This window comes from Bison bison, unplaced genomic scaffold (genome assembly GCF_000754665.1).
Source record: "Bison bison bison isolate TAMUID 2011002044 unplaced genomic scaffold, Bison_UMD1.0 scf7180017864316, whole genome shotgun sequence".
NCBI lineage: Eukaryota > Metazoa > Chordata > Mammalia > Artiodactyla > Bovidae > Bison > Bison bison.
Genome location: NW_011494888.1, coordinates 2,551,292 through 2,564,069, shown reverse-complemented (window position 1 = coordinate 2,564,069; position 12,778 = coordinate 2,551,292). Strand labels below are relative to the sequence as shown.

The 12,778-nt window shown below is 36.9% G+C and overlaps 1 protein-coding gene across 3 annotated transcripts in view; it reads right to left on the bottom strand.

The window, feature by feature from the left end:
* Positions 1–3,241: 3,241 nt before the first annotated feature.
* NEK1 (NIMA-related kinase 1) overlaps positions 3,242–12,778 on the bottom strand; it is a 133,272-nt gene continuing 123,735 nt past the window's right edge. For all 3 annotated transcript variants that reach the window (XM_010852783.1, XM_010852784.1, XM_010852785.1), the window contains 4 exons: positions 10,020–10,231; positions 8,690–8,820; positions 8,387–8,519; positions 3,242–4,475 (listed from right to left, as the gene is read on the bottom strand). In XM_010852783.1, coding sequence (XP_010851085.1) covers positions 4,462–4,475; positions 8,387–8,519; positions 8,690–8,820; positions 10,020–10,231 — 490 coding nt within the window. In that variant the 3' untranslated portion in view covers positions 3,242–4,461. The remainder of the gene's footprint in view (positions 4,476–8,386; positions 8,520–8,689; positions 8,821–10,019; positions 10,232–12,778) is intronic.

Sequence of the window (12,778 nt, the reverse complement as noted above, 5' to 3'; positions counted from 1 at the left end):
AACTCTGTATTCATTGCTCTTACATTTTTGTTTTACAAGACACAAAATAAATATGCCTTCCTTCAGAGAGCCGCTGGAATGGCTTCTGCTAGGTTCATGGACCACTAACAGTTGGGAACCACCACCAGTTGGGAACCACCTCAAACTATGTTTGAATCTAAATTCCCCAATCCACCCAAATTTTGGTGCTCAAGATACAAAAGCAATCAAGGGCTAGTCTGTGGCTACAACTTTGAGGGGATCTCTGGTCCTTTTCTCTTCTCTTCTGGCAGTCCCTGAGTTTGGGGGTCTCCTTGAGCTTTCTGGAGCCTCACCTTGACATGGAATTTCCTACAGGATCCTCCAACATGATGGATACTTGGCCTTACTTTTGCCCCTTTAATCTATGAGTCTGATCTACCCAAGAGTTAGGCACTGGACATATACTCCAGTCAGAAGTGCCCACTTTTTCTTAAATATTGTACTCATCTCTGGGTTGAGGCTTTCTTCAAAGTGCCAGCCTTTCAATTCATCATCTTACCTCACCTGTTTTCAGGTGTATATGAAACACACATACATAAGCAGTCTTGAAAGATCCATCAATAAAGTTATAAAGGGTAGAGTACATGCTAATTTATGGATAAAAAGCCAACTTTATTTAGTTTTTTTGAATCAGTTCAGTTCAGTCGCTCAGCTGTGTCTGACTCTTTGGGACCCCATGGACTGCAGCATGCCAGGCTTCCCTGTCCATCACCAACTCCAGGAGTTTGCTCAAACTCTTGTTCATTGAGTAGATGATGCCATCCAACCATCTCATCCTGTCATCCCCGTCTCCTCCTGCCTTCAATCCTTCCCAGCATCAAGGTCTTTTCCAATAAGTCAGTTCTTCCCATCAGGTAGGTAAAGTACTGCAGCTTCAGCTTCGCCATCAGTCCTTCCAATGAATATTCAGGACCGATTTCCTTAAGGACGGACTGGTTGGATCTCCTTGCAGTCCAAGAGTCTTCTCCAACACACAGTTCAAAAGCATCAATTCTTCAGCACTCAGTTTTTTTCATGGTACAACTCTCACACCTATACAGGACTACTGGAAAAACCATGGTTTTGACTATACAGACCTTTGCTGTCTAGGGTGGTCATAGCTTTTCTTCCAAGGAGCAAGCATCTTTTCATTTCATGGCTGCAGTCACCATCTGCAGTGATCATGAAGCCCAAGAAAATAAAGTTTATCACTGTTTCCATTGTTTTCCCATCTATTTGCCATGAAGTGATGGGATCGGATGCTATGATCTTCGTTTTCTGAATGTTGAATTTTAAGCCAAGTTTTTCACTTTCCTCTTTCACTTTCCTTAAGAGGCTCTTTACTTTCTCTTCACTTTATGCCATAAGGGTGGTGTCATCTGCATATCTGAGGTTACTGATTATTTTTCCCAGCATTCTTAATTCCAGCTTCTGCTTCATCCACCCTGGCATTTCGCATGAGGTATTCTGCATATAAGTTAAATATACAACCTTGGCATACTCCTTTCCCAATTTGGAACCAGTCTGTTGTTCCATGTCCAGTTCTAACTGTTGCTTCTTGACCTGCATACAGGTTTTGCAGGAGGCAGGTAAGGTGGTCTGGTATTCCCATCTCTTTAAAAACTTTCCAGTTTGTTGTGATCCACAAGTCAAAGGCTTTAGCATAGTCAATGAAGCAGAAGTGGATGTTTTTCTGGCATTCTCTTGCTTTTTCTATGAGCCAACGGATGTTGGCAATTTTATCCCTAGTTCCTTTGCCTTCACTAAATCCAGTGTGTACATCTGGGAGTTCTTGGCTCACATATTGTTGAAGCCTGGCTTGGAGAATTTTGAGCATTACTTTGCTAGTGTGTGAGATGGGGAAACAGTGGAAACAGTGTCAGACTCTATTTTTGGGGGCTCCAAAATCACTGCAGATGGTGACTGCAGCCATGAAATTAAAAGACACTTACTCCTTGGAAGGAAAGTTATGACCAACCTAGATAGCATATTCAAAAGCAGAGACATTACTTTGCCAACAAACGTCCGTCTAATCAAAGTTATGGTTTTTCCAGTGGTCATGTATGGATGTGAGAGTTGGGCTGTGAAGAAAGCTGAGCACCGAAGAATTGATGCTTTTGAACTGTGGTGTTGGAGAAGACTCTTGAGAGTCCCTCGGACTGCAAGGAGATCCAACCAGTCCATTCTAAAGGAGATCAGTCCTGGGTGTTCTTTGGAAGGACTGATGCTAAAGCTGAAACTCCAGTACTTTGGCCACCTCATGCGAAGAGTTGACTCATTGGAAAAGACTCTGATGCTGGGAGGGATTGGGGGCAGGAGGAGAAGGGGACGACAGAGGATGAGATGGCTGGATGGCATCACCAACTCAATGGACATGAGTTTGGGTGAACTCTGGGAGCTGGTGATGGACAGGGAGGCCTGGCCTGCTGAAATTCATGGGGTCGCAAAGAGTTGGGACACAACTTAGCGACTGAACTGAACTGAACTGAGATGCATGCATGTGATTCTTTTAAACAGAGAGGTAAATTAGAATAGTGTGCTATTCCCAGAAACAGGACATTTCCATAGAGTTCTTTTATGTATTAATGCTAAGTATACTGCTTCCTACTGAATCTATTTCTTTTCACTCTTTAGAGGAGATAAATTTTAAAAGAATGTGTAACTAACAGCACAGGGTAAAGACAAGAAATGATCTGACTGTAGCCATCTATATAAGTGAATTTATTCATGTGACAATGCAGTGCCCTTGGATGTGAAATGCAGGTAACAGTAAATTATTCTGATGGCTATTGCTTGCTCTATCATTCTATGAATCTACAGATGCTTCAAGACTTCTATACCACCTACAGCAGACCATACTTAACAATAAAAACCCTCTTTCCCACTGGTACAGACATTTCTGTAATAACAGCCTATATCCACTCACTACTAACTGACTGAAGATGCCACATACCCTATTCTTTATTCCTATAGATGACATCTTTTGAAACATGCCGAAACAACTCTTTCTACTGTGTTATACTGCCACTTGCTTTTCGAGGTTAGGTTAAGAATGTAAAACTACTCATGCACAAATCATTCTCATCATTCATGACTGTAGAGAATTAAAGTACAGAATTCAGATATTCTTCTATTGAAAAAAAAAAGGAAATTTTTGGTAAAATGATTGAGAATTGTAAGTTCTTTGTAAAAGCACCCTATTGAATATAGTGTTAATAAATAAAAGACACCAACAGTGTACTTCAGGTTGATAATAAAAATTTAATAGTAACATCATAAAATAAACAAACATATAAAAATCAAATATTTAGTTCTGGATGTTAGAAATAATATACATAATAAATTCAGCAGAGTACTGATAGTGCTGCAAGATAAGATTTTATGGTTCAAATTACATATTATGTCAATCAGACTGTTTTGTTCTCAGGGTTTCCAATATGCTGCTTTTATTACAAAAAGCATCTGAACTTCGGACATCTCTAATGATGTATTACCTGGCATACTGCCACTGAAGCTGTGTGACCACTGTCTTAATGATCTAACTAAATCTCCTCATAATGTAATTAAAAGAGGTGAACATTTCCCCACTTTGGAATACTAGTTACCAAAACTGTCACAGTGTTAAAGTAAAAATGATTCCTTTCTCCTTTTGCATTTCAATTAAAAAGCACATGCATGAGAGAAAGTTGAAAACAAAAAGGGCAACTTTATGCTATATGCTAGGTCAGTGCTCAAGTCCACAGACTAAGTTTAAAGGTAAACTTCCTGGTTCTGGTCCTTAAGTAAAAATGGAACTAATGAGCCAACTTCGTAATTATCAGGAAATACATGTTAGCTATTCTTTCATAATCAAATCTTTCAATGATTTCTAAGACTCTTTTGGTATCCTGTTTTGGTTGAGCTAGTTCAGGAGACACACTGGTTGAAAAAGGATTGAGAAAACATGTTTTAAGGTTGGAAGGTCCATCTTTGAAAAATAAAGATTTAAATATAGCCCTTGAAAAGGTTATTTAACCCAGAATTGCTGGACATGACAAGTAGACAGAAAAAAAGAGTTATGTTTAAATGCATAAATAAAAAACTGTTGGTAGGTTTTTCAAAACAGAAGTAATTCTCCCAACTCAAAGACATCTGCTGAAAGTCGAAGTTACTCTGCTACATGATTCATCTTCTTCAAAGCCATTGAGTCAAGTCAGAATCACTGTGTCTTAAAACTTTGGTTGGATGACTTACATATTCTGTAAGAAGTAACTGTAACTCAACAAACAAAATAGATATAAAACTAGAATCTTAATTGAAAAATGGCATGTTTCTCCATCATTTTCATATAGTCAGCATGCCCATCTGAAATCTATTATTTCATTTGTAAACACTGCTACATTTCCCACTGAAGCTTGTTATTCTGATGAACCAAAATTTAAATGCTTTCATTCAGTTGATAGTTAATGAAAGTTCTGAGGATTATTCATCATTATCTGTAGAAAAAGGAAAAAAATTTAACTCACTCGCTGAAAATCAAGCTCTATGTATTTACTTGGTAAAAAAGTCATTATTTGGTCATGCTAAAGAAAAACAGCCTTAATGTATGGAATTTTTATTATAATATCACACACTCCTTATAAAACATGCAAACAATATAATAAAGAATTAAGTGGGAAGCAAAAATCATCTATAAGCCAAAGACAACCAAGGCTAATAATTTTATATAAAACTTTCCAGACTGCTTTACTATGCATACGCAAATACGCTTAAAAAAATTAAACAATGCAGTTGTGAGACACAACTTTTTGCCTTTAAAACATGTAATGGATGGAAAGATGGATAAATAAGGGATAAAGGAAGATTATAAAATGCTAATGGCAGAATCTAGGTGGTGGACATATGTGAGGTAATTGTAAAACTGTTTCAACGTTTTCGTATCATAAAAATTTTACAATAAAGCATTGAAAAAGAATAAATTATGGGTAAGTTCCATGACAGTTTCAATGGGTGTGTAGTATTTTTTGGATATAGTGTATTTAAATTAACCATTTATGTTTAAAGACATTGTGGTTATCTCCAGTTTTTCATTAGCCTAAAAAACACTAAGGAATAAATTAAACAGACTGCTTAATTTAACCTGAAGGATGAAGAGTCTGAATATGAACAGAACTAGTTTGATACTCTCCACAGATTCACTCAAATGCAATCATTCTTCTGGCCTCATGCCATTAACTTCCATATGCCATATGGAAAGGGCCCCACGAGATCCAAATATTGTAAAAGTTACTGAGCATGCTTTCAGTCTATTATAGGACTGTTTCATAAAACGGAGTTCATGATCTCAAATAAGTCAAGAATATACAAGTGTCAGATAATGTTTATATTTTCATTTTGATAAAAAATAATTATTTATATATAGAAAAAAACCACATGTTCCATAACAGTAATTCACAATGGAGAGACATTTTCAAAGACTAAGGCGAGTTTTTCACTGAGGTCTATGGACTTAAGATTCTTGGAGTCTGAAAAAGTATTTTCCTTTTTAGAGGACTTCACATGTTACTTCAGTTGGAGGAACACTATCATAGTTTGCTCTTTTCAAGAATCACTGGACATTTTTCCTTGTTTCAATTCCAGGAAACACTGTCCTCTGAGTAACTGACACATTTTGTCTCAAGTAATTAATTAGGCTAATTAATTAGGTTTCCTGCTTTGCTACCAAGATCAGCACCAAACTGGTGCTGATTATTATTTTCCCAAATTGCAGAGATTCTTTGACTATGAGTTCGTGTTCCTACTTCAACTTGGCTTAATATTATATTGCTTGCACTCATTTGCCTAATATGTTGACTTTTCCAAACACTTGTTTTTAACTTAATTTCATCTTCTCTATGTATGTATGTGTATATATGTATATATATGTATGTATACACAGTGTACTATATATAATGTAGTCAAACCTTTTTTGGCTGAACAAGATAGAATATAAATAAATCTTATGAAAATTTCTATGGCCAAATTAAGCATCAACATTTTAAATCCTCAACTTCTGTCTACAAATCATACCTTTAAAGTAAAAATATTAATTTTGACAAATATTTTTAGAAATGAATTCTTGTCCAAAATGGGCTTCCCTTGTGGCTCAGCTGGTAAAGAATCCGCCCGCAATGCAGGAAACCTGGGTTTGATCCCTGGGTTAGGAAGATTCCCTGGAGAAGGGAAAGGCTTCCCACTGTATAGTACATGGGGTCGTAAAGAGTTGGACATGACTGAGCTACTTTCACTTTCACTTTCTTGTTCAAAATATTCAGAATCAGTTTTTAAACTCACTATAAAAGTTAGGTTCATTATTGCATGGTAAGATACTTAAAACAAAAAGATCACATATTATTTATCTTGATTACCTACTTTATTTACTAAACTTGATTCCAAGTAACTTTAAGCTTTTCTCAAAAAAACTGAAAGCTCTCAGAATGGATGTGTATCAAGAAAGACAATCAAAAGAATATGGTATATAAGATGTCAGGGAATTTATGAAAGAGAAGTTTCAAGATATTTTGTGTAATGAAGTATCTTCATTAGAATAAGTCTGTATCTCTGCTTCGAAGACAGTAAATATTTATTTGGATAAGTACGTTCTTGTATTTTTTCCCCAAAGTGGTATTATTGTCCACTGACTTCTTTTTTTTTAATAAAGAAGAGATCCCTTAAATTTCCATTGACAGGTTCCATAGCAATCACTGTGAGTATAAAACATGATTCTGTTTGTGCCTGTCTATCTGTGATAATTCTTAACTACTACATAATCAGGCACACAAGTAGCATGAACTATTATAAAGGAAGTTGGTTTACATTCAATTGGTTCCTTGCCACTAATGGCCTGAACGTCTCCCTGGCAGTTACTCTGTGGGCTTATGAAGAAAAGTAATGAAAATGCAGTGGGTTTTAAAGCTGTAAGACTACTTACTGTACCTGAAAGATTTTCTAGTTTTGATTTAACAATAACCATTGGAATTTTAACAAGACTTTTACCTCCATTAAAGTAATTCAAGAAAGATTTTTTGCTGAGCTTATAGTAATGTAAATAAGTCTACATAATTATAAAGTTTCTCCCAAAATAAAATACTCTTGAATTCCGATTTCAGCAAACTTAATTTTTCATGAGTCCAAATACCACATATTTCAATAAAATCCTACCCCTGAAATATGTCATCTGAGCACTCCTCTGAACATGCAGTCCAGGTTCTCACCTCCTCATGCCCAAATACCTCTACCATTTCCATCAAGTGCTCCTTCCCATCTCGCTGCAGCTGGCAACACATGGCACCATGGCCAGACTTCTCACCACAAAGTGCTTCTTCCAATACATTGTCCTTTCACTTCTAAATCCTTCACTGGTTTCATCCATGTGTCTTAAACATGTCACACTGTCTCATCACAAAGACTAATTTTCCACAGGAAGCTCCTAGTATGGTCAGTCTATCCTAACACAGTAATCGCTGTTTTGTTCTTTTCCCCACAAGTCACATTCTCTATGTCTCTTTTCATTTCTCCCAATCCAACCTCCCTTCTCTAGCCCCTACTGCACTGAAAACATTTCAGGATGAGCATTTTATGTATGGCTTTACACCTTCTTTCCTATGTCTTTTTCCTAAGGAAATGGTACACAACATGTAAGTAGACCATGCCCTTCACTGGCCACAAAAATGAAGTGCCAGGCACCCAGGAGCCTCCATAAACACTCTGAAACATCATCACAGTGGAAGAGATGGGAAGTCACGCTCCATCTGATAGCAAATGAAACTAATTTGAGACAAAATAAATCACTTCCTGTTACATGACCAGCTTGTCATAGAATCGGGACTATAACTCTGGTCTCTAGATTCAATGCTTAGTGCTCTGCCATGACCAAGTGAATGAGAAAAAATATTCTTTAATAACTTTTAATAAAGTCAACACATTCTGAGTGATTCTACAAGTAAATATTTTTGAAATATAAAAACGGTTTACACTCAAATCATGATAGATGAACTGCACTTACTGTCAACAGAAGACATTACATTTGGTACTATTTAGGAGAAATTTTACATATGTGTCTAAAAATTTAATTCCACCTCCTTGATAAGAAAGTATTCTAATTTCCAGAGCTGTCCAAAAAGGAGGCTTTTTAAAAATCTCAATTCAAACGTTACTTGCAAATTATTGACTTAAAAAACAAGCCAATAAAAGTTTATCCCAGAATCCAAGTAACTGTATCCTTATACAGTTAATTGCTTAAAAGTACTAGATATTAATATAATTCCAATACATATTTCACAAAATACATGTGATATAATCTAATCAGTTTACATTTGTCATTTCATTTTTTTCACATTTAAAATATAAAGATGTGAGGAAATCTTACCTTCTTGATAGGCTCCATCTGCCATGACTAAATGAAGAATCTTGGCATAAAGATGCTGATGTTCATTTCCCAAAATATTCTGAACTATTGTTGAACAAATCTCAATATTTTCATCTTCATCTTCATGAACAGCCTATACCAAATTTCCAAATATAAATATTTGAATGTTAACCTTCTCTAATTGGAGGCTTTATTATTTCCAGTAAGTCTACTGATCAATAAAAATCACTGCCATTTCACTACTAATTCAAACACAGAAGATTTCAAAATTAAACTAAATGTTTTAGCTGACATTTTACTTGCCTTTATTTTTTCATAAACCTCAAAGAACTTTTCGAAGCCTATTTCCTGTTCCAGGTGAAGCCTCAGTTCCTCTAAATGATTAAAGACACTATCGTATTCACATTCACTAGTTATCTCCCCATCACTGTTATCTAAAAAACATAAATAAAAAGAAGACATTTCATGATTTAAAAGACTGAATAAAATAATTCTTGCCATGACTGATTCTACTCCCGTGATTGGGATAGACTACTTGTACTTTCCATATAAAGTTTCTGTCACTATAATACTTGTCGTGTATATAGTTAACCAACATATGTATACATAAATGTCTTAATAACAATGATACTTTAGAAATGTTTTCTTTCACAGACATTAGCAGTAAATCAGATTAAGAATAAAAACATTCTAAGAGATGTCAGCTACTTGAGTTTTTAAAAAAAGGAAAAAGCATACCCATATATTCTATACTGAGGCAACTAATCCTAACTACTATTTTTAAAAACTTGATATTAAATATGGGGCAAAACATGAAAGAGCATGCAGATGACCTAAGATACATATCATAAAACTTGGAAGACATCTAAAAAGGATTATAAGTGCTTTATAAGTTTTATCTCATGTACATGCTCAACCAAAGTAATCTGAAAAATTATAATAAAAGAAAACTTAATACAATATTATTCCTTTTCACATTATCTCTTCTTCTCAAATAAATCACTGTTTAAATACACAATTTTTCAGTGCATCTTAGGGTCAATGATATGAATAAGGAATGTTTTCAAATCAAAAACAAAGTATCAAGGCTTTAAAAACTGCGTTTTAGTTTAATCCTGCTGGTTGAGCACTATATGTGGAAGCCCTTTGTAAAACACAAACAGCTGAGAAAATTAAGTTACCATTTTTATTACCGGGAAAATAAATCAAGAAGTGAAGGATAACAGGATAAAAATGCTTCAAAAAAGCATTTCCATACTTTGTTGTTGTTATTGTTTAGTCACTAACTCATGTCCAGTTCTTTGCAACCCCATGGACTATAATAGCCCACCAGGCTCCTCTGTCCATGGGGTTTCCCAGGCAAGAATACTGGAGTGGGTTACCATTTCCTTCTCCAGGGGATCTTCCTGACCCAGGGCTGGAACCCACGTCTCCTCCACTGGCAGGTGGGTTCCTTACTACTGAGCCATATTTTAGTGGAAAAGAAATGGAGCAACGATGCATGCACACTGTGAGAAAGAGAGTGAACAAAAGTCAGGGATGCAGAGCAGAGTCAGCCTTATTCAAGGCTGGAAGTGGCTCATGTCAGAGGTCAGAGAGAGACACTCTGTTCGACGTCAGGGCCACCACGCACCCGAGTGCCACTCCTCATTGAGGGCGCTCTCGCTGCTGGGGTTGTCGTCCTCCTCGCCGGCGTCCGTGCCGTTGGCGGCCTGCTCGGCGTCATCACTGGTCTTCAAGCCCGACTCCTCCTCTTCGCTGTAGTCCTCCCCTGGCTGCTCCTGCAGCAGCTGCTCCATGGAGGCTTGGAGCTCCTGTAAGTCTGTGTCAGCCTCTTCAAACACACTGTAATTTAAAAACTACATTATCACCAAAACTTTTCTTTATTCTGAAATTCTACTTCAATTCAATATGCACACCCTCCTTTCCACTTAAAATACTCGTGATCTGGAAAACACCTATTAGTAGTATTTAACAAAGGAAGTAAGTATTCACACAACTGATAAATAAAGTATACAACACATGTTCTGGAATACATAAGCCAAAAGATGGCTTATATAAAGCTGTCCTGATTCATCAAAGAGAATCATGTAACTATCAACATTATTAATTCCTTAAGTTTTAAAAAATGTTTCAACATTTAAGGGCCAGACTAAATATTCTATTTTCATATAGTTTTAAAGGTTAGCAAAATCTTGGTGTGGATGTATGACAGCTATGCACCAACCTCACTGGGGTGGAGGTGAGAGGGTCGTGCCCTCTTTTACTTTCATTCAATTACAAATGTGGAAATGAACTGATTTACACAAGTAATACCGTACATTCATATAATGCCTTAATTTCTAAAGCAGTTTATCCTATTATTTAAATTTTATCCACACAAAACTCACTTTAGAAACATGAGAACTATTAATCAAGGTGCTCAAGTGACTTGTCAAAGCCAGACTGTCAATAAATGACAAATACGAGACTTAGTGCTAGGCCTTCTGCTCACTTCTTCAAGATCCCAGAAGCACTCAGCAGCTCCATTCCTGAGGAGCTGCTCTCTCCCCTTGAGGCGAGCAAATGGAAAAACCTGTAGACTAAGAGTTAATTCGAGTACTAGATGCACGAATTCCTCTGAAAGAAGAGGGACCCATATTGAGGATTTCAACTTGCAGAAAAGCAATATTAAACAGAACACAAGACTGATGAAAGCCTTTCTTAAAGTTTAGACTCTAATGAAATAAACAAGTATTTACTGAAGAACTAAAATAATATTATTATGAGACCTTATACAAAACTTTCATTAATAGAAAAATAATTTTTAATGCAGAAATATCTTTATTTTGTACTTATGTGTACAAACACCTATACTTTGACACTGCAGCAGCTACAGAAAAGCAAATGTCATGATCTCATCAGAATGAGGAAGAGAGAGAGTGTCTAATCTTTTGGATCACCCTTCTCAGAGCATTTAGCTTAGCATTTCATTATCATACTAACATATCACGCAAATCTGCTAGGTACCACTGCAGTCCAAGGGACTCTCAAGAGTCAATTCTTCGGTACTCAGCTTTCTTTATGGTCCAACTCTCACACCCATACATGACTACTGGAAAAACCATAGCTTTGACTAGACAGACCTTTGTTTGCAAAGTAATGTCTCTGCTTTTTAATAGGCTGACTAGGTGGGCCTTAGAAAGCATCACTATGAACAAAGCTAGTGGAGGTGATGGAATTCCAGTTGAGCTATTTCAAATCCTGAAAGATGATGCTGTGAAAGTGCTGCACTCAATATGCCAGCAAATTTGGAAAACTCAGCAGTGGCCACAGGACTGCAAAAGGTCAGTTTTCATTCCAATCCCAAAGAAAGGCAATGCCAAAGAATGCTCAAACTACCACACAATTGCACTCATCTCACACGCTAGTAAAGTAATGCTCAAAATTCTCCAAGCCAGGCTTCAGCAATACATGAACCGTGAACTTCCAGATGTTCAAGCTGGTTTTAGAAAAGGCAGAGGAACCAGAGATCAAATTGCCAACATTCTCTGGATCATCAAAAAAGCAAGACAGTTCCAGAAAAACATCTGTTCTGCTTTAAAAAGCTTTCTGCTTTTTAAAAGCCTTTGACTGTGTGGATCACAATAAACTGTGGAAAATTCTTCAAGAGATGGGAATACCAGACCACCTGACCTGCCTCTTAAGAAACCTATACGCAGGTCAGGAAGCAACAGTTAGAACTGGACATGGAACAACAGACTGGTTCCAAATAGGAAAAGGAGTACGTCAAGGCTGTATATTGTCACCCTGCTTATTTAACTTATATGCAGAGTACATCATGAGAAACACTGGGCTGGAGGAAGCACAAGCTGGAATCAAGATTGCCGGGAGAAATATCAATAACCTCAGATATGCAGATGACACCACCCTTATGGCACAAAGTGAAAAGGAGCTGAAGAGCCTCTTGATGAAGGTGAAAGAGGAGAGTGAAAAAGTTGGCTTAAAGCTAAACATTCGGAAAACTAAGATCATGGCATCTGGTCCCATCACTTCATAGGAAATAGATGGGGAAACAGTAGAAACAGTGTCAGACTTTGTTTTTTTGGGCTCCAAAATCACTGAAGATGGTGACTGCAGCCATGCAATTAAAAGATGCTTACTCCTTGGAAGGAAAGCTATGACCAACTTAGATAGCATATTCAAAAGCAGAGACACTGCTTTGCCAACAAAGGTCCGTCTAGTCAAGGCTATGGTTTTTCCAGTGGTCATGTATGGATGTGAGAGTTGGACTGTGAAGAAGGCTGAGTGCCGAAGAATTGATGCTTTTGAACTGGGGTGTTAGAGAAGACTCTTGAGAGTCCCTTGGACTGCTAGGAGATCCAACCAGTCCATTCTAAAGGAGATCAGCCC